The sequence below is a fragment of the Crinia signifera genome, unplaced genomic scaffold (genome assembly GCF_055691185.1).
Source record: "Crinia signifera unplaced genomic scaffold, ASM5569118v1 HAP2_SCAFFOLD_89, whole genome shotgun sequence".
In the NCBI taxonomy this organism is placed as follows: Eukaryota; Metazoa; Chordata; class Amphibia; order Anura; family Myobatrachidae; genus Crinia; species Crinia signifera.
The window spans coordinates 509,111-537,093 of record NW_028142806.1 but is presented as its reverse complement, the minus strand read 5'-3'; the positions used below and the strand labels follow the sequence as shown (position 1 = coordinate 537,093).

The 27,983-nt window shown below is 48.1% G+C and overlaps 1 protein-coding gene and 1 long non-coding RNA gene across 5 annotated transcripts; one reads left to right on the top strand and one right to left on the bottom strand.

The window, feature by feature from the left end:
• Positions 1–1,001: 1,001 nt before the first annotated feature.
• LOC146056774 (phosphatidylinositol N-acetylglucosaminyltransferase subunit P-like) lies at positions 1,002–5,680 on the bottom strand. 4 transcript variants are annotated; one of them, XM_083168445.1, is made up of 6 exons: positions 5,558–5,617; positions 5,252–5,417; positions 4,647–4,746; positions 3,564–3,636; positions 2,378–2,496; positions 1,002–1,435 (listed from the first exon to the last, which is right to left on the bottom strand). In XM_083168445.1, exons 3-6 carry the CDS (start codon positions 4,726–4,728, stop codon positions 1,293–1,295), a joined length of 417 nt encoding a protein of 138 aa, XP_083024571.1. In that variant the 5' UTR covers positions 4,729–4,746; positions 5,252–5,417; positions 5,558–5,617; the 3' UTR covers positions 1,002–1,292. The 4 variants fall into 4 exon arrangements, with proteins under 4 accessions (XP_083024571.1, XP_083024570.1, XP_083024569.1 ...); XM_083168444.1 differs by having other exon boundaries at positions 5,552–5,612; XM_083168443.1 differs by lacking the exon at positions 5,252–5,417 and having other exon boundaries at positions 5,552–5,680.
• A 128-nt stretch (positions 5,681–5,808) lies between these two features.
• On the top strand, positions 5,809–15,487 carry LOC146056759 (uncharacterized). Its single transcript, XR_014469397.1, has 4 exons — positions 5,809–6,011; positions 6,883–6,952; positions 12,027–12,097; positions 13,294–15,487. It is a non-coding gene; the product is annotated as an uncharacterized LOC146056759 (long non-coding RNA).
• The last annotated feature ends 12,496 nt before the right edge of the window (positions 15,488–27,983 follow it).

Here is a 27,983-nt window from a genome sequence, read left to right as displayed (position 1 = left end):
GCACTGCAGGTGGGGCAGATGTAACATGTGCAGAGAGAGTTAGATTTGTGCGAGTTATTTTGTTTCTGTGCAGGGTAAATACTGGCTGCATTATTTTTACACTGCAATTTAGATTTCAGTTTCAACACACTCCACCCAAATTTAACTCTCGTTCTGCACATGTTACATCTGCCCCCCCCCCCCCCCCTGCAGTGCACACGGTTTTGCTCTTTTTCCAAACAAATTTGTACTGCAATCAGATCAGAATAAGGGCCTATATCCAGAATATTCTCTTTTGCACAATTTTTCTTAGCATCCGCTGTGACTATGCTGAGTGAAGGAGTAAAACGGTTTCTATGTAACTAGAACCCAGCAGGAATAAATACACAGATAGCGCTGGGGGGTAGAGAACTTTCCCAGCACCGTGCGTTGCCCGTGATCGGTCACTGGTGATACGGGAGGCTGATACGTCACTGATAGCATCTAATGGTGACTGCCGGACCTTTCATCTCTGTGATCAGAAGCCTGAGCACCTTTTTCCCAGCAGTTTCTTGTATCACACTGCAAGAATAAGTGTCACCTACCCGAGAGTGATTATTAGGAGCAAGTTACAAGGGGAAAAGCACAAACTTCATAATGGAAAGAACCAATTCCTATGTAAACAGTTTCCTTGTTTGCAGACTTCTGAGCACGGATCTGGGAGTTCCAGGTCTAATACTCTCTCACCGATTGGGAGTCTGGCTGCAGAGATTCCAGCAGGCACCCTGTTTTCAATGTTCCGGCACCGATCTACTGCTGCCGGGATACTGATCGGTATCGTCTTCACCGCCAGGATGCTGACCCCATCCCGCACCATAATATGAAAATATCACAAGAAAGATGGCTGCTGACAGACAGTATAGGGTGGGAGGCTCCATTGTACATGGGTCCCACAGCCGCTAATACACCTCTGGCTGCACACAACATACAAATGTCGCAGTGCATGCTAGCAATGGACATTTGGTGCGGTGCCAGTGGTTATTGCCATGATTTACCCCAAAATGACCTCTCTCACGTGTCGGTGGGAGAGAGGACTACACCCCCGGATGAGCAGACGTGCCAAGGTGACCATTGCATAGTCTAGATTCATACACTGTAATGCCATACTCCTAAGATCGCTCAATACATAACACCGGTAAATACTCACACCCTTATGAATGATTTATTTCCCAATAGGAGCTGGTTTCACATCCTCATAATAAAAAAAAGTCAAAAGTAGAAAAGTTCCATAAATACTCTTCGATAGAGTAAATTATATAACACATTATGGGGCATCACTGGGCCTGTGAGAACTGGTTCCTCAAGCCCTGGTCGGTAAGGTAGAACATCCGATTGACCTCACTGATCGGGACGTCCAGCAGGGCCGGGACAGAATCCTCGTCGGAATCTTTATGCTGCTGATTTTTCGCATAGGAGTCTGTGGGGAGATTGTGGATAAGATAAATGGTCTCATGCGATGTGTACACGTGTCTGACAGTTACATTCGGTCGGCACACACCTAAAGGCCCCCATACACTAATGCGATGATCCGGTAACTCCCCCGCGGCACGATCGTATGGGCTCCTTTTGCATATGATTTATCTCACGCCATCCCCATTCATCACTATGGGATATGACAAATCCTTGTGGCAGCCGTGACAATCTCCGGATCCGATGCGCACAGCGCCACATCGGAATTAAGAGACATACAATCCGATGCCTTAAAACCATGTGAGTAGGGCCTACATCGCACTAGTGTAAAAGGTGCCCACACACTAGAAAGATCTGTGTTCATAAGATGTGCGCATAAATTAGCCTTAAAATCTTATCGGAAATTGGCCAAAAAATCGTTCTAGTGTGTGGGCACCTTAAGGGGCTTAAGACTACTTAGAACACAAAAATACTATTTCTAAAATGTTATTTTAGTCATTATGAGGAACATTTAATAAAGTGTCAAACCCTCCATGGAAAGACAGGAACATTTATGGGAACACACTTGTTGGCGTGAATACATTACAGCACCTTTTACTTTGCACCAGTATGAAACCTTGCCCGGCTATTGCAATCTAACTGTGATCTCATTGCAGAAGGCAGACGCACTGCTCCGGGTCACAGTGTCTGAGTGTCACGTCACTCAGTTGTCCCGTTAATGGTTATGATACACCTGCATTGCCTTGGCCGCGCCTGTCGCTGTCACTTAAACTGCGATTGCATCCATTAGGGTGGAGATCGCACTTCGACACTCGTACACTGTGGTGGACGCTGAGCATGCGCAGTGCGAAAATTGCCTATGTGCGATATTCGTACTTCTGCGTTCAAAACTCAATTAGCGCCAATATACAAGTTGCTATTTGTGACACTATGTAAGGAGTAAAATTACCTGTGACCGTGTGTATGGAATCCAGGGGCGCTGTGCTCATCATGTTTATACCGAATAGGAAGATATAGGCAATGCCTAACATGACCAGAAGGTATACAGGGATGGCCACAGCCCAGTACCTAGGAAACACATAGGAAATTATCAGGAGACAAGATCACTCCAAGCCTGGCTGCCTGATATCTGACTCTTCTGAATTATCTGCTCTTGCTTAACCAGGCGTAGGCAACCTGTCTCCAGCTGCTGTGAAACTACAAATCCCAGCATGCATTGCAACAGTTTTAGTATTCCCTAATAGCAAAACTGTGGCAAGGCATGTTGGGACTTGTAGTTTCACAACACCGATACGTGCATCGGATTGGCCACAACCCAATTTATCTGCGGATAACAGCCAAATCGGACTAGTGTATGGCCGCCTAGTGTAAGGCATGTCTTGACTGATGTACTTGATCTGTATTACAACTATAATAATAATTCCATAGAGCCAGATTTACATGATACTACTCAAGTAACTCCTCCCCCTCCATTATAATGTGTGTGGTATGGAAGATCTCCAGTAATTAGACAGACAATTATTAGGTCGACCACATATGGTGGACATGCACTCGGCCGACATTGTCAAAAGGTTGACATGGAAAATGTAGACAGTGGAAAGGGTGGATAGGTACAAAAAGTTGACGGAGTCAGAAGGTCTACACAATTTCGAATTAAACACCTTGTCTATTGGCCTTTTAAACATGTTGACTTACTGCATGTTGACCACATATATATATCAGGGTTGCCGACCCTCCCGAAATTTCCGGGAGTCTCCCGAAAATCGGGGCTCCCTCCCGGCCCCCCGGAAGGGTGGGCAACCCTCCCGGATTTAGGTGGGACCCCCGCTGTCCCCCGGATCGCGGCATTAAAATGCCGCAATCCTCGGGTCTCAGAGGAGGGGGCGGAGCTAAAATGACACAATTGCATCATTTTAGCCCCGCCCCCTCCACGGAGATCACTGAATTCGCTTGTTTACCAGCATGGGGACGGGCTTAGTGATGTCACGCTTAAGCCCCGCCCCCTGAGCAGCTATTGAATCTCTGCTCTCCGGGCTTCTCCCGGAGAGGAGAATAAGAAAGTCGGCAACGCTGATATATATATACTGTATTGTCTGCCTCATAACTACATACATACATACGTATACAGTACTTACTTCTGGGGCCAGTAAGTCAGTCCTAACGAATGTAACCACGACTCAGGAATGAAAGCCCACGTCAGATATAGGACTGGAAGACAACAAGAGAGAAGCATGAAGGACACAAGTAGCCCTGGACCAGTCATAGGACATAGGAGACTAGAGCCATGAATTGGGTCCACCAAGATATTAGTCCCTCTGGTATTTCGCACAATGGGGGAGATTTGTCAGCGGCTTTGACCATATAACGACCAGCAGCAGAAACGCAGAACCAGCCTGGGTTACATTTATTCCTATTACCATTGTAAAGCTATCGGTCCAAGATGCCAATCACAACCCTTTAAACAAAAATGTCATAGTTCGTTCAGCATCACATTCCACCCCACGTTCCTCTAACTCTCCTATCCACTTGGGCTGTGGGGTCAAGCGGTTCCTAGCCAGTGCCGCTGTGGCTGCAAAGAGCACGCTTCTCACCTACTGGGTCCCCTATGTTCAGACCTTGCTTTCCCAGACCAAGATGAGTCTCAAAAGCGGCTATGCAGCAGACTTCTTGGTATATGTGGAGATAACCGATAACTCCTCAGCACACGGGCAAACTCCCTCCCGACCCAACTCTCCTGCTCACTCCCAGGAAGAGAGGGCTGGGGGGCGGCGGCTGGGGAACACTGAGTATTATATGGGCATCCACATAAAACCGCTGAGCATTCCCCTGCGAACACAGGCATGGGGATGCCAGCTCTAAGCGGATGGCTGACATTACATGCCCACCCCCAATTCGGTGGATAGTGGGCATCTGAAAGCAAGTATGGACTTCCAGAGCGATGGGGCGGGTGTTCAGCAAGGCGGCATTATCTTCGGTATCACTTTAATTGCTCTTCGGTAACTGCGCTTGGTTGGATAAAACCAATCGGAAGAGCAAAGTGTAAAAGTGTAATATAAGTTAATCGATTACCCCCCCCCCCCCCCCCCGTAATGACCCCCCCGTAATGTTTCCCTCTTGCGTCTGATTGCAGCGTGCAGAGATGACGCAGCCTGAATGACATTCCGGATCCCATAGCCCCGATTGGTCATTAGTATAGTTCTCATGTCACCAATACTCACTAAATCCACACTGAGACGCCACGTAGAGGACAAATCCATATATGTCTCTCTCTGGCAGCGGGGACGGGGAGTTCTCTACCATCCTGTGACCTCAGACAGCCTGGTATGGAACAGAAGAAGATGTGTCATGGCTCACGGCTGAGAACACAAGTAGCACATATTCTATAACCTATTGCAGTGGTTTCCAAATGCGGTCCTCGTGGCAATCTAATACCCTTTTGCCACTAGCACGGGGGTGTTTTTTTGCTAGTGGCAACGCAAAATCCCGGGTTGATTGACCCGGAACTCCAACCCTGGTAACTACCAGGGTTGGACCTGGGCCGCTTGTGTAAACAGGTCGATGCGACATGGGTCCCATTCACTGCACTGTAAAGGTGCCGCTGGGAAATGCTGTCATCACCCAGCACCGCCTCCTGATGACATCCCACGCCCAGCTTTATGCCTGGTCGGACAGTTAATGTGCTTGCAAGCCTGGTACAAAATGCTGGGTGTGACCCGGCTTGCTAGTGTAAAAGGGGTATGACAGTCCAGGTTTTAAGAATATCCATGCTAGTGCAGAGATGGTATAATCACTAAGGTATTAATAAAGCGGTGGCATCATATACCCGAATGACACCCGATGCAGGGTAAGGCTTGCTGGGAGGGGCGTGGCTTTGTGGGCTGGACCACCAAATTCAACACTCCAAGGGTCTTGGAGATGTGGGCTGCTCCGGCTGAAGTGGCGGCTTCTTCACATTGACAGGAGCCTGATGCTGCACATTCATCTCTGCACTAGATAAACAATGAGCTTGTAGGTGAGGTCTTTGGGGGAGAGTTACCGAAGCTTGGAGAGAGATGAAGTGGCGATAGATAGGGACAAGAAGGACTTGTTTATGGGTAAAAAGAAGACAAAAATGTCCACTTACACAGACCTGAGTGAGCCCCGACCAGGGAATGTGCCGTCATACAGTAGCAGCAGATGGATCCTCTCCTAGGAATAAAGCACAGATTTAGAACACGTGTCGTCCTAATACACATCAATATGGTTGTAATGCCCACATTGAATGTGTCAACATTTTTAGCATGTTGACACTAGAATTTCTGTCTGTAATGAAAAACTGTAATGTAACACTGCTGCTAACCCCCCGGGGAAATGTCGACACTGCTGCTGTCATAATTCTGTCAGTGTTGACATTTTGCAGGTGTCAACATTGATGGTGATATTTTTAGCCATTTTAATATTTTTTTTTTTCCAGATCATCACCGTTGACCTGCTGTTGACATTGATAATGCCGACATCTTGACAGCATACCCTTACAGAAACATTTTCCATTTACATTTGGGAAAGAGTTTTACACAAACAGAACTCTGCAAAGAGCGAATCAGGTAAAATCTTATGTGGGGCACAAGGCGGAGAGTAGCAGCCAGACATGGAGTCTAGCCGCTACTCTCTAATCCTTGGAGAGAGATAAAGTGGAAGTTCCAGCCAATCAGCTCCTGTCATTTTTCACACACAGGGATGTCGCCTATGCCAATGGTACTAAATGCATATGCTCTAACATATGCGATTAGTATAGCAATGGGTAGCTCTTATCGCAAGAGATGGTGTCGGCGCTGGATCGCGTTAAGAAGCCCATAGTCTACTTAATGCAGTGCAAAACCCAATAATGGGGTTTTTACGGCATTTTTTCATTTATACCCCGTTCTCACTGCTGCAAAAACCCGGGTTTTTGCCAGGGCAAGCAGTAATTTTGCGCATCCTATCTCAGTGTTCCCTAGCCAGGGCCGACGCCTCCACTAGGCACCACATGGAGCCAAATGTGCAGCAGGTCCGACGCGACGGCCGAATCACCCCCTCCCCCTGGCTTTCTCTCTCCTTTGGTAATAAAAGTCAGTGTAAAGTGACCTTAATTCTGGCCACAGATCGCCAAAAAGGGCGCTAACGTCATGTGACATTTCATGAGTCCCGCAGCTAGTTGAATCCCCCCCATAATGTCTTATCAAGGCGTATTGTGGCAATAAGAGAAGAAGGTGTAAATATTAATATAAATGTTTATTTGATCATTTTTCCTATGGGTCTGAACTTCTACCTCATATTTTACAGGTTTTTTTTTTTAAATGTCCGGAGCTGATTGGCTGGTACTTTATCTCTCACAGTTTTATCTCTCTCCAAGTTTGATAAATACCACTTAGTGTTAAAGGGTAATAATATGATTTGTGCAGATTTCTGATCACTGCCATTCCTTCTGTTTACCAGCAACCCCAGTCTCTGGAGACCCTGGGTGCCGCCGTCTGGAGGCAGAGATTCGGAGGCGCAGCAGAGGCTGGTAAGTGCCATTGCTCCGTCGCATCTGACAATGTTACAACGATATCTATTTGTGGCAGTTGTAGCGAAATAAATGCATTTATAAAAGACTAAACTGCAGTAAATGGGAATTACGTATGGTAGCCGTCACTTCTACTAGATGCAACATGTACAGTATGTATGTATGTATATATATATATATATATATATATATATATATATATATATATCTATGGAAAAAGGAAAAGTGTAGAGGTGCGCTAGTATCGGTTTCACCCAAATTTCATACACAATGGTGGAACAATATAAAATTATTTATTTTGTACAATAGTATAAAAACAATAAGTTCTCACACAAAAGATCATATCATAATAGGTACAATATTTGATACCACTTTTAACAAGTGTGTTTCCTGAAAAGACCCTATGCGTTTCGTCCCGGATGGACCAAAGAGAATCAGTCCCCTTGAAGGGGTGTTCGCTATCTGAGTGTCCTCAGCTTGGGGGTTAGATAGAAAGAGTCCGATTGATGACTTCACCGAATAAAAATTCTGCAGGTGGGTTAGGTGTGTCTAGTCAATCAGAGTGTGACTAGATACACCTAACCCACCTGACGAAACGCGTAGGGTCTTTTCAGGAAACACACTTGTTAAAAGTGGTATCAAATATTGTACCTATTATGATATGATCTTTTGTGTGAGAACTTATTGTTTTTATACTATTGTACAAAATAAATTATTTTATATTGTTCCACCATTGTGTATGAAATTTGGGTGAAACCTATACTAGCGCACCTCTACACTTTTCCTTTTTCTATACTCATTTCTTACCTCTACTAACAACGAGGTAGTTAGAGGTGCAGCTAACCCTATAGCGCAGAAAAGGTCACAACCCCCCATCTTTTGAGATATATATATATTTTTTTTTTATTATTTATTTATTTATTTATTTACAGTTTCTTATATAGCGCAGCAGATTCCGTTGCGCTTTACAATAGTAATATATATTACTTACCATACCATGCCTTTAATCCGGGACACTCATGGAACGGGGAAATGTAAATTTGAAGTCAGCCATTCCCAGAACCTGTGTAATCCATGAGTGTCCCGGTTTAAAGAGACAAGAAAGCCTCAGCCTGTGGGCGGTATTCAATGAGCCAGAATCGCCAAGTTTTATGGCGATTCTGTGTTTTTTTCGTGTCTGACGGTGATTTTTGGAGCTCCAAATGCGAATCACCCTATTCAATGACCTATAATCGCCGATGAGGACCGGTGAATGAAGCACCAATCGCCAAATGTTATTCTCTACAAATCGCCGTTTTTAGTCTATAGGATTTTGCATGGGGAATCGACGGTAGTCGAGGGGAATCGCCAAAAGTGTATTCAATGAGAAGTTGGCGATTCCTTTTTCTTGTTACATATCGCCGTTCCTCACCGAGTGTCCCTCGTCATCTTTTTCTGGTGAACTTTTATAGGAACATGTCAAATAATTGGTTTTAAGTGTTCTATTTAACTGTGCAAGTGTAATGTATTATTATTTGCTGCCCTTGTGTGATGTGATGGTCGTAGAAGTGCTATACAAATATATATTTAATTTTTTGAGGTATTTTTTTTTTCTCCCACAAAGCACTGTTCTTACCCATGGTGCACCTCACTTACCCATGATTCTCCTCCCCACCTCACTCCTTCGTTTGGCCTTTGTGCAGATTACCCCGATTTTGCCGTCTGCTGTATTGGAAGCGTTTATTCAGGGTAATTTGCATTTTTCATGCATTTCACTGCAATTTTTTAAACACTGACGACATTAATGAAGCTGTTTAGGGAAACGCAGGGTTGGCTGAGAATCGCCGTTAGGGCCGGCGATTCTCAGCCACGTTGAATAGGGTGACTCGGCGACTCCCCACGAATCCCCATGCATGGCGATTGGCAGCAAAAAACCGGCGATTGGCTGGCGAATGAAAAAACTGAATCGCTGTGACCAACGATTCAGCTCATTGAATACCGCCCTGTGTGTGTACACCGGTGATACTGATCTCTCTCTACACTGTAACAATTCTTTGTATTTTTTGCAAGATGAAACAGAGGTTATTGATCTGTATGAAAATATCTGATTAAAGTGGATTTACACCAGTAGCGACAGCACCAGCTAAAGTCTCTCTCCATCTACTGCAGGGTTGCCGACCCTCCCGGAATTCCCGGGAGTCTCCCGAAAATCAGGTCCCCCTCCCGGCCCCCCGGAGGGGTGGGCAACCCTCCCGGAATCTGGGGGACCCCCCTGAACTCCCCGAATCGCGGCATGTAAATGCCGCAATCCGCGGGTCTCCGAGGAGGGGGCGGAGCTAAAATGGCACAATCGCGTCATTTTAGCCCCGCCCCCTCCATGGATATCAGTCATTTCTACTATTTCCCGTAGTGGGGGCGGGGCTTAATGACGTCACTGTCAAGCCCCGCCCCCGATCGGGTAAGGAAAGTCTCCTCTCCGGGCTTCTCCCGGAGAGGAGCATTAAAAAGTCGGCAACCCTGATCTACTGCATGGATAAATCCACCAGGGAAGCTATCTCCCATAGCAACGTATGCATACCTCCCAACTTTTGGCCTGAAGAAATAGGGACACTCGCCGCGCGAGTGTCCGAAAAGGGGACGGGGCGTATGCAAATGAGGACGCGGCTTATGCTAATTAGCCGCAACCTCATTTTCATACGAGAATAGACGCTGTGCGCATGCGTACAGCGTCTGTTCTACTAGATTGGGGGGTCTCCCAACTGCCACCCCCCGCAGCGGGACAATGCCTGCCGCGGGTGGGACAGCGGGACAGGACCCGAAAATCGGGACTGTCCCTCTAAAATCGTGACAGTTGGGAGGTATGCGTATGTCCTTTATTGGACTGGTGCTGAGCGCTATGCCAGTTAGCATAGCATGATATATATGAATGAAAAAAACAAAACAAGCTGGTGGCAAATTTATCATATTTTTGTCTGTCTGTCTGTCTATCTATGTACCTATCTCTCTATCTATTGGTGTGTACACACGCTTTGATTTGCTTTAGATTCAATGTGTGATTCGATTTGGCATTAGATCTTTCCATTCAATTTAGCATTAGATCTGTACTTGCATTCCATATCGATTTCGATATATCGAATTCAATTTACATTCAAGGCACAGTGTACACATTCGATTTACTGGATCGCATTCGACATTTCCTTGCCTGCACAGTCTATTTTTCTTTTCGATATAGCGAAACCGTGAGCGCGCAATGAAACGAATGCAGATTGAAAGCATCTTAACAACCATTCCATTTTGATTCGATTTTGCTTCTATAAGCAACAATGAATCAAAAACAGGGAATAATCTAAGCGTGTGTACAGGGCCGTTTTAAGAATATAATGGGCCCCTGGGCAAAATTATTTGAGGGCCCCCCTCCCCTCACAACCCCCCTCCTTTCACAACCCCCCTCCCCTCACCTATGTGCAGCAGCAGCGGGTGGCGGGGATCCGGGCAGCGGTGGGTGGAAAGGTCCGTCCAGGAAGCGGCAACTCAGACCTTGATGTAGTGCTTTTTGCCGCCGTGCGGGAAGCGCTGCAGATTTTGGAAAGAATGGCTTTGCGCTGATTGGCTGAGCGTCCGGCCAATCAGCATATGGCCAGTCTTTTCAAAATCAGAACAGCAGCGCTTCCTGGCCGGCGGCAGACAGCACTACATCAAGGTCTCCGCTTCCTGGACGGACCCTGCCACACGCTGCTGCCCGGGTCCCCTGCACACGCCGCCCGCTGCCCGGGTCTCCTGCACACGCTGCCCGCTGCCCGGGTCCCCTGCACACTTCGCCCGCTGCCTGGGTCTCCTGCACACGCCTCCCGCTGCCCGGGTCCCCTGCACACGCCTCCCGCTGCCCGGGTCCCCTGCACACTTCGCCCGCTGCCTGGGTCCCCTCCACCCGCCGCTGCCAGGATCCCCGCTACACACCGCCTGCCGCCTTTCCCTAGGACAGTGCCATCTTCTCCATTGTGGTGGGCCCCTACTATCCTCGGGCCCCTGGGCAACTGCCCATTAAGCCCAATGGGAAAGACGGCCCTGCGTGTGTACACAGATTATCATTTGTGATCTATCTATCTATCTATCCTCTGTGTAATTCGCCCCCTGGAAGTGACCCTGCCGCTGATTACAGCTTGGATAAGGGATATCCCATTGTGTTAGTGAATGGAGATAGGACAAGCATTGCTTGTAGTGTGTATCCCACCCTGATATTACACAGAGAAAGGATGTGTAATTCACAGGCAGACAATAGGATTTCCCTATAGTGTCTGCAGCCAGGCCTCGGGGGCTGCTGTATTATGGGTACACAGCCACAGCCAGAGCAGGGATTACACCGGGTGTGGTATGACACACCGACAGTCGGGATTCTGACAGTCATTTCTCTGTTGTCGGAATCCCGACTGCACAGCGGGGGGAGCGCAATGAAGCCCCTTGCAGGCTCACTGCGCTGGCCACGCTGCGGGCACGGCGGCGAGCTGCGCTGGCCACCTATTTTATTCTCCCTCTATGGGGGTCGTGGACCCACACGAGGGAGCAGTCGGGATTCCGACGTCGGAGTACTGACTGTCGGAATCCCGACTGTAGGGGAGCCGTCTGGCACCCATTACACCAAATCCCACCACCACAATAGAAGAATTTCTGTGCTAGATCAAAGTTAAGGCAGGTTGCAAAAGCCCTCTGGGGCATCCTGGGTCTTGTAGTTCCACAAATGCAAGAGAGTGGCCATTTATGCTAGCATACCTCCCAACTTGTGTCCGGATGAAATAGGGACACTGGGGGCGGGGCGTATGCAAATGAGGGCACGGCTTATGCTAATTAGCCGCGACCTCATTTTCATACGAGAATAGACGCTGTGCGCATGCGCACAGCGTCTATTCTACTAGATTGGGGGGTCTCCCAACTGCCACCCCCCGCAGCGGGACAATGCCTGCCGCGGGTGGGACGTCGGGACAGGACCCGAAAATCGGGACTGTCCCGACGGAATCGTGACAGTTGGGAGGTATGTGCTAGTCTGCTTGTGTTATTAGCTGAATATTTTTTTATTGTTTTTTTTTTTTTCTATTTACAGCGAGACCCCGCAGATAGTGATAAGTGCGCTGCCGGGACAAAGGGGGCGCTGGGATTTCAGCATCCAGTGCGGTAAGTTCTGAGTGTCACACCTGGTGTAGCACCGCCAGATACTGTATAAATGTAATATGTGAATGTGCAGAGCTGAATCAGGCCCTTGGTGTACAGAGGGGGAGATGGGAGCAGCGGTCGCGCCTAGCACCCCCAGATACTGTATAAATGTCATATATAAATGATTCGGGTTGGTTTGCAAAAGCAAACTCCTTTAATGGACAAAACCATTCTGCACTGCAGGTGGGGCAGATGTAACATGTGCAGAGAGAGAGTTAGATTTGGGTGGGGTGTGTTCAAACTGATATCTATATTACAGTGTAAGAATAAAGCAGTCAGTATTTACCCTGCACAGAAACAAAATAACTCCCCCACATCTAACTCTCTCTGCACATTTTACATCTCCCCACCTGCAGTGCAGCAGAGTTTTGTATATTAAAGAAGGAGTTTGCTTTTGCAAACCAACCTGAATCACCCCATTGGCCTGTGCCTATATTGCATTCTGGATATATCTTGGGCATCAGTGGCGTAACTATAGCACCGCAGCCCCCGCCACCGCGGGGGGGCGCTGTGCATGTGGGGGCGCCGGGGGCTGCGGTGCTATAGATACCCCCCCCATCCCCCGCAGACTTACCTATCTTGCTGGTCCCGGCGGCTCCGTTCTTCTGCTGAGGACCACCACAAAATGGCCGCCCCATATAGCACACAGTTCTCTGAAACTGTCTGCTGTATGGGGGCGGCCATTTTGTGGTGGTCCTCAGCAGAAGAAGAACGGAGCCGCCGGGACCAGCGTGATAGGTAAGGCTGCAGGGGATTGGGGGGGGGGGGGGTTGCATGGGCGGCGGGGGATTGGGGGTGCTTGGCGGGGTGGCGGCGGGGTCCCCCCCCCTTAACAGCAGGGGGGGGGGCACCCAAAACTTAGTTACGCCACTGTTGGGCATATAGATAATGAGTGCAGGTATGGACTCCTGTGGGTCCCACACCACACACCCTGCACTTGTTTCTTCAATACATAGACCCGTTAGCACATACATCCCAAAGTACCAGCCAATCAGCCCCTAACTGCCACATTACAGGCTGCATTTGAAAAATGACGGCCAGGAGCTGATTGGCTAGTACTTTATCTCTCTGGGTCGGTAATGTAGCTTTCATTGAAATTGAATTTACTGATGGAATTGATATATATTTTTAAATTGTTCTCTCTCTGCATTGAACAGGCTGTACATGCCCCAATCCAAGAAGGAGAAATATTTGCAGCAGATGGGGAAGACCGTTCTCGCCAGTTTCCCCGTACAAGCCACCATTGACTTCTATAACGACGATTCGGAAACTGAAGACGACGAGGACTACGATGAGATGGACTTCTGTAACTATTTCCGCCATTATCAAAGCGTTGAAGAAAAAGACACTGGAAACAACATGGAAGAGGATCCATCATACACGTCAGCTACTCAGGCAGACAGGCAGTGACGGAGGTTATGGGGAACTGCGCTGGAAGGATTGGGAAGACCTTCTGTTTTAAGAAGACATTTATGGCATCGGCACAAGATATTACCTACGTGACCTCTTTGACATGACATTAGCTACACCGTTATCGCACTGAGGAACATCTCACGTGACCCGTGGGTGCAGGAGTCCTGGATTATCACCCCAGAGTGCTTCCGTATTCTTGAAACGGTTCCATATGTCAGATTACAAACCAGATCGATAGAGTTGTAGATCCGATTTAGGCCTGTTTTGCACGGCGGTGGATTCGCACAGCGCGTGCCTATGGTTCACAGTACGCATGCGCAAGGCCATCCTGCGTCCGTAAGGTGATTGAAAGGAAGTAGGCGTCTGGGGGTGGAAACCGGACATTTAGTGGGAGTGCTAAGAAAAGCTGGAAATAAAACGCTGCGAGTGTCTGGGAAACCGCTAGGCATGTTAGGGGAGGGTGTGTGACGTCAGCTCCAGGCTGGATATGTCTGTTTCATCGCACCGCCGACTAAGTCCAGGGTTACACGGCGCCTGCGAAGACTTGTGCCCAGTGTAAAAATCATTCGACGGTGAGACTGTTACGATGGGATTTCGAAATACTCGCACAGCTGCGAAGAATGGATGAGTAGCCGTACACATCCATTGACATTGATTCGCAAGGTGGGATTTCACACTAGCAGAGCGCCATCTTCACTGAACTCTGGGCGTTCGAATTTGAGGCAGTGCGATGAGGTCTGAATCGGACCCAATGTGACAATAAACATATTTATGAAAGGAAAGCTCTACATGGAAGTAACGGAAACAAATATATATATTTTTGTCGCAGTACAACAACTCAAGACAGAAAAAGTGAAAATGATATTGAACCTTGGATGGTCCATTTGCCCAAGTGCCGGCATGCCGAGTATCTAATGGCACCGTGCCACTCTTTCTTGCACTGTGTTCAGTGTGCTGAGAAGGTGCCAGCGCACAACCCCATCACCTACCCACCTGGAACGTTTGCCATATGAATTGGGTTTCGGGGTAATTTCCAGAAAGGTTAAACCTCTTCGGCTAATATTGGGCATAATTCAGGTTGGATCGCAAAAGCAAAATCTCTCTCTAATGAGCAAAACCATGCTGCACTGCAGATGGGGAAGATGTAACATGTGCAGAGAGAGTTAGATTTGGGTGGGGTGTGTTCAAACAGAAATCTAAATTGCAGTGTACAAATAAAGCAACCAGTATATTTACCCTGCACAGAAACAAAATTACTCACCTAAATCTAACTCTCTCTGCACATGTTACATCTTCCTCACCTGCAGTGCAGCATGGATTTGTCCATTAAAAAGGGAGTTTGCTTTTGCAAACTAACCTGAATCACCCCCATAGTTGTAGATAAGTGATGGCAGCATACAATGGGCCTTATTCTAGTTCACTCTTAGGGGCAAATTCCTTCTCAAATGGACAAAACCATGTGCACTGCAGGTGGGGCAGATGTAACATGTGCAGAGAGAGTTAGATTTGGGTGGGGATTTTATTCAAAGTGAGATCTATATTGCAGTGTAAAAATAAAGCAGTCAGTATTTTCCCTGCACAGAAACAAAATAACTCACTCAAATCTAATTCTATCTGCACCTGTTACATCTGCCCCCTGCAGTGCACAGGGTTTTGTCCATCTGAGAAGGAATTTGCCCCTAAGAGTGAACTAGAATAAGGCCCAATGTACACCTATAGGGAACGTGTATTCCTCTATAAGGTGCTGACTGGGGTGGGCATGTTCTGTTTTGCACTCCTGTCATTTTTATTTGTAAATATTTTGTATATCGCGCAATTATTTTATTGTAAATATGATAAAAAGGCTTATGGCAATACTTTATACTAAACTGTATTAAACAAATCAGAAACATTGGCTTTAATGGGATATTTGTCACAATAAATTTTGTTGATGATGAACGGTTTTTAATGCACAAATATTTAAAGGCAAAAATCACAAATAAAGGAAAAAGTGTTAAATATACACAATTCACCAAAAGAAAAGAATTCAATTCACAATGGGCAAATCGGATCATTTATTTCAGTGGATTCAGATCTGTATCTGAGATCAGCGACCAGTAAACACCTTGGTGCAGGTGACTATAGTTGGGTACACACTGGATAACACAGGGAGGATCGGCCACAGGTTACACAGGGAATATTCCTGTTGGGCCAGCGTGTATATGAGGCCGTCTGCACACGTTACACTGCACTGTCCCCATTCATTCTGCTATTCCCATCTGCAGTATGGCAGCTCTGCAATCCAGTGACTCTATTAGTACCCAAACCACCTCTGGTTCGATACATTGTGGGATGATCTGCTGGTGCACCAGTGATAAGTCTGCAAACAACGTCTTAAGGTGCGTACACACGGGGGCGATTTTGTGTAATATCGCGGGAAATATGGTCACTAAGCGACCATATTGCCCGCGATGGGAGTGTGCACCGCCGATATATCGCCGGGTTCGCGATCCCGTTTCTACCCCTGTAGTGATCGCTGGTCGCAGGAACATGCTCCTGCGACCAGCTGATTACCACTGCCGGGCTACCCCCGGCAGTTTCCTTTTCATCAGCGACCATCTCTGGTCGCTGATGAAAAGGAGACACTGAGCAATATATTGCTCAGCCATATATTGCTCAGCAATATATGGCTGAGCAATATATCCCCCCCGTGTGTACGGGGCTTTACACAGATATATTGCACCGGGAAACGGTCATCTGTCAGAAGAGACTTAGGTCGACTGTCATAAGGTCGACCAAGGAAGGTCGACTGGCCCCAAGGTCGACATGGGTCAAGGTCGACATGGGCCAATGTCGACATGGTATTAGGTCGACATGAGTTTTTCACTGTTTTTTGAGCCGAAATGTGCCGACAGGCGGTATTTCATGCCCTACCATCCACTAGGGCGTGGTGGGAGAATAAAATAGTGTACCCGAAGCATTGCGAGCGACACGAGGGGCTGCGGTTCAACTCCAACTGTGTCCATGTTGACTGTGTCGACATTCGGGTAAAAAATTTGTGAAAAACTCATGTCGACCTAATGACTGTCGACCTAGAACCATGTCGACCTTGACCCATGTCGACCTTGGGGCCAGTCGACCTTCCGGGGTCGACTTAATGACTGTAGACCTAAGTCTGTTCTGACAGATGTACCGATTCCATTGCACCGGCCCTGCTGCACTGCCAACAGGCGGTATATCTGCAGATGTATAGATGCATCGTTCTGTAGAGGATGCTGGTGACTGACATCACAACTGAATGACATCACAACTTTGTCAGCCGTGAGTATCGCATTTCATTCATGCAGTCCCAGGCTTGTACAACTCCAAGGTCTGGTTACATAGAAACATAGAATGTGATGGCAGATAAGAACCACTTTGCCCATTTTTATACCTTTTAGTAACAACAACTGTATTTGTTCCTTAGTTCTTTGTGAAGACATTCATATGTCTATCCCATGCATGATTAAATTGCTCTATGTCTTAATTCCCCCATACACTAGAGCAGTGGTTCCCAACCCTGGTCCTCAAGTACCCCCAACAGTGCACATTTTCCAGGTCACCCAGCAGGTGCACTCATTATTCAGACACATTTTAAAAGATCCACAGGTGGAGCTAATTATTTCACCTGTGATTCTGTGTGGAGACCTGCAAAACGTGCACTGTTGAGGGTACTTGAGGACCAGGGTTGGGAACCACTGCACTAGGGCGACTTCTCTGAGTGTAGAAGTCAGAAGCAGTCCCCACTTGAGCTGCCCATGACCGTCCGGTGTGGCAGAATCGCATGCGGTCTTTTCACATACGTTATACCGCGTGCGATCTCAGCAAAGCCTACGCAGCTCGTGTGTGATCCAGCAGATCGCTTCTGCAGCTGGTGTGACTTCCAGGCTTCGGTGTGATTCGCACAGTACATGTTATTCAGAATTTTTATATGCGATTGATCGCCACAATTGCAAAAAAAAAAAAAGTGCCCAAATTGCATGCAATTGACCTGCTGTCAAATGCACATTGTTAGAGCCTGAGAGGAGAGAAACGCGATGGTACTGAGCGGCGCTGCCTTCTGAGGACTGACACATGTCAGAGAGGTGATTGTGGCAGGTAAGTATTCATTATAGCACCAGTTTGGGTTTGTGGGGGGGGGGGGGGGGGGGTGGAGGGTGTTTGTGCCTGAAATGTCTGTCTATGGTGGGTGATTGTGATTTCTGGGGAGGGATAAGATGGTCTCTTTTCTGTCTGTCTATGGGGGGTATTATGGTATCTTTTCAGTCTGTCTATTAAGGGGGTGCTTTTTGTCTAAGGGGGGAATGATGGTGGTTTCTGTGCATGTGTCTTTCTAGTACCCCTTTCACTCCGTACCATGGACCCTGGTTATTGCCGGGTTGGTGATATATGGACCCGGGTCAAGGTACGGTGTGAAAGAACCAAAGCTTATAACCGTGTCGACCAACCCGGCAATTCGACCTGGGTTATAAGAAGGGTTAAAACCAGGTTGCCCCTTGCGTAATGGGTGTAAAAGCGCCAGACCTGGGATTGCGATGTGAAAGTTGTATATAGTTGTGTGCAGGGCTATTTTTCTGCAGGCTCCAGCAGGAACTGTGGCCCTTGTTCTAGTTCACTCTTTCTGACAAAATATTTCTTAGATGGACAAAACCATGTGCACTGCAGGTGAGGCAGGTGTAAAACCCCACCCAAATCTAATTATCTCTGCACAAGTAACACCTGCCTCACCTGCAGTGAACATGGTTTTGTCCATCTAAGAAATATTTTGTCTGAAAGAGTGAACTAGAATAAGGGCCTCAGTTCCTGCTGGAGCCTGCAGAAAAATAGCCCTGGTTGTGTGTAAGAATCACACAGAGCCCCAGTTCCATTGTATCATTAATGATGCAATGGGAAAAAAAATTCCATTGGCCTATAACCAATTATTTGGATCCCCCCCTTTAAAAATCCTGTGTTTGCCACTGATTACTATGTATAAAGGATGAACCCGTGTAAGGGGCAGTAAAGGGTTAATGTGTAAGGAAGAAACTCCTAGGAAAGGATAACAAGTCTCTGGCGCAATACTTGAATAAAGATGAATTTTTACAACTCTTCAAAATTCATCTTTATTCAAGTATTGCGCCAGAGACTTGGAAATTCCCATTGCTTGTGTATTTGGTAAATTGGTGGGTTATTGGGTGATAACCAGGGAAAAGTACAGACCTCCCGGCAGCAGTGCGCCAGTTCAGGTCATATCTTAAATCTTTGTTTACAGTAGGATAGGATAACGATTGGAAGAAAGAAGTGGAGTTAGTGACGCAGAACTTAGGGTTACCACCTAGTCCCTTTAATTCCGGACACATGTTAATTACACAGGTTCTGTGGCAGTTTAAAATCAGGTGAAGTGGAGTCTTGAAGTCAGCCAGCCACAGAACCTGTGTAATTAATATGTGTCCGGAATTAAAGGGACTAGGTGGTAACCCTAGCAGAACTAAAGGTGGATGGTGGCCATCTGCTGCATCTAACGGCTGTCACCTTATATAACGCCACCACACGCTCTGTATATAGAGGTGGATGGTGGCCATCTGCTGCATCTAACGGCTGTCACCTTATATAACGCCACCACACGCTCTGTATATAGAGGTGGATGGTGGCCATCTGCTGCATCTAACGGCTGTCACCTTATATAACGCCACCACACGCTCTGTATATAGAGGTGGATGGTGGCCATCTGCTGCATCTAACGGCTGTCACCTTATATAACGCCACCACACGCTCTGTATATAGAGGTGGATGGTGGCCATCTGCTGCATCTAACGGCTGTCACCTTATATAACACCACCACGTGCTCTGTATATAGAGGTGGATGGTGGCCATCTGCTGCATCTAACGGCTGTCACCTTATATAACGCCACCACATGCTCTGTATATATAGAGGTGGATGGTGGCCATCTGCTGCATCTAACGGCTGTCACCTTATATAACGCCACCACGCGCTCTGTATATAGAGGTGGATGGTGGCCATCTGCTGCATCTAACGGCTGTCACCTTATATAACGCCACCACACGCTCTGTATATAGAGGTGGATGGTGGCCCTCTGCTGCATCTAACGGCTGTCACCTTATATAACGCCACCACACGCTCTGTATATAGAGGTGGATGGTGGCCATATGCTGCATCTAACGGCTGTCACCTTATATAACGCCACCACACGCTCTGTATATAGAGGTGGATGGTGGCCATCTGCTGCATCTAACGGCTGTCACCTTATATAACGCCACCACACGCTCTGTATATATAGAGGTGGATGGTGGCCATCTGCGGCATCTAACGGCTGTCACCTTATATAACACCACCACGTGCTCTGTATATAGAGGTGGATGGTGGCCATCTGCTGCATCTAACGGCTGTCACCTTATATAACGCCACCACATGCTCTGTATATATAGAGGTGGATGGTGGCCATCTGCTGCATCTAACGGCTGTCACCTTATATAACGCCACCACGCGCTCTGTATATAGAGGTGGATGGTGGCCATCTGCTGCATCTAACGGCTGTCACCTTATATAACGCCACCACACGCTCTGTATATAGAGGTGGATGGTGGCCCTCTGCTGCATCTAACGGCTGTCACCTTATATAACGCCACCACACGCTCTGTATATAGAGGTGGATGGTGGCCATATGCTGCATCTAACGGCTGTCACCTTATATAACGCCACCACATGCTCTGTATATAGAGGTGGATGGTGGCCATCTGCTGCATCTAACGGCTGTCACCTTATATAACGCCACCACATGCTCTGTATATATAGAGGTGGATGGTGGCCATCTGCGGCATCTAACGGCTGTCACCTTATATAACACCCCCACACGCTCTGTATATAGAGGTGGATGGTGGCCATCTGCTGCATCTAACGGCTGTCACCTTATATAACGCCACCACGTGCTCTGTATATAGAGGTGGATGGTGGCCATCTGCTGCATCTAACGGCTGTCACCTTATATAACGCCACCACGTGCTCTGTATATAGAGGTGGATGGTGGCCATCTGCGGCATCTAACGGCTGTCACCTTATATAACACCCCCACACGCTCTGTATATAGAGGTGGATGGTGGCCATCTGCTGCATCTAACGGCTGTCACCTTATATAACGCCACCACGTGCTCTGTATATAGAGGTGGATGGTGGCCATCTGCTGCATCTAACGGCTGTCACCTTATATAACGCCACCACACGCTCTGTATATAGAGGTGGATGGTGGCCATCTGCTGCATCTAACGGCTGTCACCTTATATAACGCCACCACACGCTCTGTATATAGAGGTGGATGGTGGCCATCTGCTGCATCTAACGGCTGTCACCTTATATAACACCACCACACTCTCTGTATATAGAGGTGGATGGTGGCCATCTGCTGCATCTAACGGCTGTCACCTTATATAACGCCACCACACGCTCTGTATATAGAGGTGGATGGTGGCCATCTGCTACATCTAACGGCTGTCACCTTATATAACACCCCCACACGCTCTGTATATAGAGGTGGACGGTGGCCATCTGCTGCATCTAGCGGCTGTCACCTTATGTAACGCCACCACGCGCTCTGTATATAGAGGTGGATGGTGGCCATCTCCTGCATCTAACGGCTGTCACCTTATATAACACCACCACACGCTCTGTATATAGAGGTGGATGGTGGCAATCTGCTGCATCTAACGGCTGTCACCTTATATAACGCCACCACACGCTCTGTATATAGAGGTGGATGGTGGCCATCTGCTGCATCTAATGGCTGTCACCTTATATAACACCACCACGTGCTCTGTATATAGAGGTGGATGGTGGCCATATGCTGCATCTAACGGCTGTCACCTTATATATCGCCACCACATGCTCTGTATATAGAGGTGGATGGTGGCCATCTGCTGCATCTAACGGCTGTCACCTTATATAACGCCACCACACGCTCTGTATATAGAGGTGGATGGTGGCCATCTGCTGCATCTAACGGCTGTCACCTTATATAACGCCACCACGTGCTCTGTATATAGAGGTGGATGGTGGCCATCTGCTGCATCTAACGGCTGTCACCTTATATAACACCACCACGTGCTCTGTATATAGAGGTGGATGGTGGCCATCTGCTGCATCTAACGGCTGTCACCTTATATAACACCACCACACGCTCTGTATATAGAGGTGGATGGTGGCCATCTGCTGCATCTAACGGCTGTCACCTTATATAACACCACCACGTGCTCTGTATATAGAGGTGGATGGTGGCCATCTGCTGCATCTAACGGCTGTCACCTTATATAACGCCACCACACGCTCTGTATATAGAGGTGGATGGCTGCCATCTGCTGCATCTAACGGCTGTCACCTTATATAACGCCACCACACGCTCTGTATATAAAGGTGGATGGTGGCCATCTGCTGCATCTAACGGCTGTCACCTTATATAACACCACCACGTGCTCTGTATATAGAGGTGGATGGTGGCCATCTGCTGCATCTAACGGCTGTCACCTTATATAACGCCACCACGCGCTCTGTATATAGAGGTGGATGGCTGCCATCTGCTGCATCTAACGGCTGTCACCTTATATAACGCCACCACACGCTCTGTATATAAAGGTGGATGGTGGCCATCTGCTGCATCTAACGGCTGTCACCTTATATAACGCCACCACACGCTCTGTATATAGAGGTGGATGGTGGCCATCTGCTGCATCTAACGGCTGTCACCTTATATAACGCCACCACACGCTCTGTATATAGAGGTGGATGGTGGCCATCTGGTGCATCTAACGGCTGTCACCTTATATAACGCCACCACGTGCTCTGTATATAGAGGTGGATGGTGGCCATCTGCGGCATCTAACGGCTGTCACCTTATATAACACCCCCATACGCTCTGTATATAGAGGTGGATGGTGGCCATCTGCTGCATCTAACGGCTGTCACCTTATATAACGCCACCACGTGCTCTGTATATAGAGGTGGATGGTGGCCATCTGCTGCATCTAACGGCTGTCACCTTATATAACGCCGCCACGCGCTCTGTATATAGAGGTGGATGGTGGCCATCTGCTGCATCTAACGGCTGTCACCTTATATAACGCCGCCACGCGCTCTGTATATAGAGGTGGATGGTGGCCATCTGCTGCATCTAACGGCTGTCACCTTATATAACACCACCACACGCTCTGTATATAGAGGTGGATGGTGGCCATCTGCTGCATCTAACGGCTGTCACCTTATATAACGCCACCACGTGCTCTGTATATAGAGGTGGATGGTGGCCATCTGCTGCATCTAACGGCTGTCACCTTATATAACGCCACCACACGCTCTGTATATAGAGGTGGATGGTGGCCATCTGCTGCATCTAACGGCTGTCACCTTATATAACGCCACCACACGCTCTGTATATAGAGGTGGATGGTGGCCATTTGCTGCATCTAACGGCTGTCACCTTATATAACGCCACCACATGCTCTGTATATAGAGGTGGATGGTGGCCATCTGCTACATCTAACGGCTGTCACCTTATATAACACCCCCACACGCTCTGTATATAGAGGTGGATGGTGGCCATCTGCTGCATCTAACGGCTGTCACCTTATATAACGCCACCACACGCTCTGTATATAGAGGTGGATGGTGGCCATCTGCTGCATCTAAAGGCTGTCACCTTATATAACGCCACCACGCGCTCTGTATATAGAGGTGGATGGTGGCCATATGCTGCATCTAACGGCTGTCACCTTATATAACGCCACCACACGCTCTGTATATAGAGGTGGATGGTGGCCATCTGGTGCATCTAACGGCTGTCACCTTATATAACGCCACCACGTGCTCTGTATATAGAGGTGGATGGTGGCCATCTGCGGCATCTAACGGCTGTCACCTTATATAACACCCCCACACGCTCTGTATATAGAGGTGGATGGTGGCCATCTGCTACATCTAACGGCTGTCACCTTATATAACACCCCCACACGCTCTGTATATAGAGGTGGATGGTGGCCATCTGCTGCATCTAACGGCTGTCACCTTATATAACGCCACCACACGCTCTGTATATAGAGGTGGATGGTGGCCATCTGCTGCATCTAAAGGCTGTCACCTTATATAACGCCACCACGCGCTCTGTATATAGAGGTGGATGGTGGCCATCTGCTGCATCTAACGGCTGTCACCTTATATAACGCCACCACACGCTCTGTATATAGAGGTGGATGGTGGCCATCTGGTGCATCTAACGGCTGTCACCTTATATAACGCCACCACGTGCTCTGTATATAGAGGTGGATGGTGGCCATCTGCGGCATCTAACGGCTGTCACCTTATATAACACCCCCACACGCTCTGTATATAGAGGTGGATGGTGGCCATCTGCTGCATCTAACGGCTGTCACCTTATATAACACCACCACATGCTCTGTATATAGAGGTGGATGGTGGCCATCTGCTGCATCTAACGGCTGTCACCTTATATAACGCCACCACGTGCTCTGTATATAGAGGTGGATGGTGGCCATCTGCTGCATCTAACGGCTGTCACCTTATATAACGCCACCACGTGCTCTGTATATAGAGGTGGATGGTGGCCATCTGCTGCATCTAACGGCTGTCACCTTATATAACGCCACCACACGCTCTGTATATAGAGGTGGATGGTGGCCATCTGCTGCATCTAACGGCTGTCACCTTATATAACGCCACCACACGCTCTGTATATAGAGGTGGATGGTGGCCATCTGCTACATCTAACGGCTGTCACCTTATATAACACCCCCACATGCTCTGTATATAGAGGTGGATGGTGGCCATCTGCTGCATCTAACGGCTGTCACCTTATATAACACCACCACACGCTCTGTATATAGAGGTGGATGGTTTCCATCTTCTGCATCTAATGGCTGTCACCTTATATAACGCCACCACACGCTCTGTATATAGAGGTGGATGGTGGCCATCTGCTGCATCTAACAGGTGTCATCTTATATAACACCACCACACTCTCTGTATATAGAGGTGGATGGTGGCCATCTGCTCCATCTAACGGCTGTCACCTTATATAACACCACCACATGCTCTGTATATAGAGGTGGATGGTGGCCATATGCTGCATCTAACGGCTGTCACCTTATATAACACCACCACACGCTCTGTATATAGAGGTGGATGGTGGCCATCTGCTGCATCTAACGGCTGTCACCTTATATAACGCCACCACGTGCTCTGTATATAGAGGTGGATGGTGGCCATCTGCTGCATCTAACGGCTGTCACCTTATATAACGCCACCACACGCTCTGTATATAGAGGTGGATGGTGGCCATCTGCTGCATCTAACGGCTGTCACCTTATATAACGCCACCACACGCTCTGTATATAGAGGTGGATGGTGGCCATTTGCTGCATCTAACGGCTGTCACCTTATATAACGCCACCACATGCTCTGTATATAGAGGTGGATGGTGGCCATCTGCTACATCTAACGGCTGTCACCTTATATAACACCCCCACACGCTCTGTATATAGAGGTGGATGGTGGCCATCTGCTGCATCTAACGGCTGTCACCTTATATAACGCCACCACACGCTCTGTATATAGAGGTGGATGGTGGCCATCTGCTGCATCTAAAGGCTGTCACCTTATATAACGCCACCACGCGCTCTGTATATAGAGGTGGATGGTGGCCATATGCTGCATCTAACGGCTGTCACCTTATATAACGCCACCACACGCTCTGTATATAGAGGTGGATGGTGGCCATCTGGTGCATCTAACGGCTGTCACCTTATATAACGCCACCACGTGCTCTGTATATAGAGGTGGATGGTGGCCATCTGCGGCATCTAACGGCTGTCACCTTATATAACACCCCCACACGCTCTGTATATAGAGGTGGATGGTGGCCATCTGCTACATCTAACGGCTGTCACCTTATATAACACCCCCACACGCTCTGTATATAGAGGTGGATGGTGGCCATCTGCTGCATCTAACGGCTGTCACCTTATATAACGCCACCACACGCTCTGTATATAGAGGTGGATGGTGGCCATCTGCTGCATCTAAAGGCTGTCACCTTATATAACGCCACCACGCGCTCTGTATATAGAGGTGGATGGTGGCCATCTGCTGCATCTAACGGCTGTCACCTTATATAACGCCACCACACGCTCTGTATATAGAGGTGGATGGTGGCCATCTGGTGCATCTAACGGCTGTCACCTTATATAACGCCACCACGTGCTCTGTATATAGAGGTGGATGGTGGCCATCTGCGGCATCTAACGGCTGTCACCTTATATAACACCCCCACACGCTCTGTATATAGAGGTGGATGGTGGCCATCTGCTGCATCTAACGGCTGTCACCTTATATAACACCACCACATGCTCTGTATATAGAGGTGGATGGTGGCCATCTGCTGCATCTAACGGCTGTCACCTTATATAACGCCACCACGTGCTCTGTATATAGAGGTGGATGGTGGCCATCTGCTGCATCTAACGGCTGTCACCTTATATAACGCCACCACGTGCTCTGTATATAGAGGTGGATGGTGGCCATCTGCTGCATCTAACGGCTGTCACCTTATATAACGCCACCACACGCTCTGTATATAGAGGTGGATGGTGGCCATCTGCTGCATCTAACGGCTGTCACCTTATATAACGCCACCACACGCTCTGTATATAGAGGTGGATGGTGGCCATCTGCTACATCTAACGGCTGTCACCTTATATAACACCCCCACATGCTCTGTATATAGAGGTGGATGGTGGCCATCTGCTGCATCTAACGGCTGTCACCTTATATAACACCACCACACGCTCTGTATATAGAGGTGGATGGTTTCCATCTTCTGCATCTAATGGCTGTCACCTTATATAACGCCACCACACGCTCTGTATATAGAGGTGGATGGTGGCCATCTGCTACATCTAACGGCTGTCACCTTATATAACGCCACCACACGCTCTGTATATAGAGGTGGATGGTGGCCATCTGCTCCATCTAACGGCTATCACCTTATATAACACCACCACATGCTCTGTATATAGAGGTGGATGGTGGCCATATGCTGCATCTAACGGCTGTCACCTTATATAACGCCACCACGCGCTCTGTATATAGAGGTGGATGGTGGCCATATGCTGCATCTAACGGCTGTCACCTTATATAACACCACCACACTCTCTGTATATAGAGGTGGATGGTGGCCATCTGCTGCATCTAACGGCTGTCACCTTATATAACGCCACCACACGCTCTGTATATAGAGGTGGATGGTGGCCATCTGGTGCATCTAACGGCTGTCACCTTATATAACGCCACCACACGCTCTGTATATAGAGGTGGATGGTGGCCATCTGCTGCATCTGACGGCTGTCACCTTATATAACGCCACCACGTGCTCTGTATATAGAGGTGGATGGTGGCCATCTGCTGCATCTAACGGCTGTCACCTTATATAACGCCACCACATGCTCTGTATATAGAGGTGGATGGTGGCCATCTGCGGCATCTAACGGCTGTCACCTTATATAACACCCCCACACGCTCTGTATATAGAGGTGGATGGTGGCCATCTGCTGCATCTAACGGCTGTCACCTTATATAACGCCACCACACGCTCTGTATATAGAGGTGGATGGTGGCCATCTGCTACATCTAACGGCTGTCACCTTATATAACACCCCCACATGCTCTGTATATAGATGTGGATGGTGGCCATCTGCTGCATCTAACGGCTGTCACCTTATATAACACCACCACACGCTCTGTATATAGAGGTGGATGGTTTCCATCTTCTGCATCTAATGGCTGTCACCTTATATAACGCCACCACACGCTCTGTATATAGAGGTGGATGGTGGCCATCTGCTGCATCTAACAGGTGTCATCTTATATAACACCACCACACTCTCTGTATATAGAGGTGGATGGTGGCCATCTGCTCCATCTAACGGCTGTCACCTTATATAACACCACCACATGCTCTGTATATAGAGGTGGATGGTGGCCATATGCTGCATCTAACGGCTGTCACCTTATATAACACCACCACGCGCTCTGTATATAGAGGTGGATGGTGGCCATCTGCTGCATCTAACGGCTGTCACCTTATATAACACCACCACACGCTCTGTATATAGAGGTGGATGGTGGCCATCTGCGGCATCTAACGGCTGTCACCTTATATAACGCCACCACACGCTCTGTATATAGAGGTGGATGGTGGCCATCTGCTACATCTAACGGCTGTCACCTTATATAACGCCACCACACGCTCTGTATATAGAGGTGGATGGTGGCCATCTGCTCCATCTAACGGCTATCACCTTATATAACACCACCACATGCTCTGTATATAGAGGTGGATGGTGGCCATATGCTGCATCTAAC

What these genes read in the sequence shown, in the direction of transcription:
- LOC146056774 (XM_083168443.1), bottom strand. Translation starts at nt 4,728, where the DNA reads ATGGTAGAGAACTCCCCGTCCCCGCTGCCAGAGAGAGACATATATGGA. An exon ending in CTGACTTACTGGCCCCAGAA is followed by an intron (nt 2,497 to 3,563) that starts GTAAGTACTGTA and finishes TGTGTTTCCTAG; the next exon opens with GTACTGGGCTGTGGCCATCC. An exon ending in TTCCATACACACGGTCACAG is followed by an intron (nt 1,436 to 2,377) that starts GTAATTTTACTC and finishes ATCTCCCCACAG; the next exon opens with ACTCCTATGCGAAAAATCAG.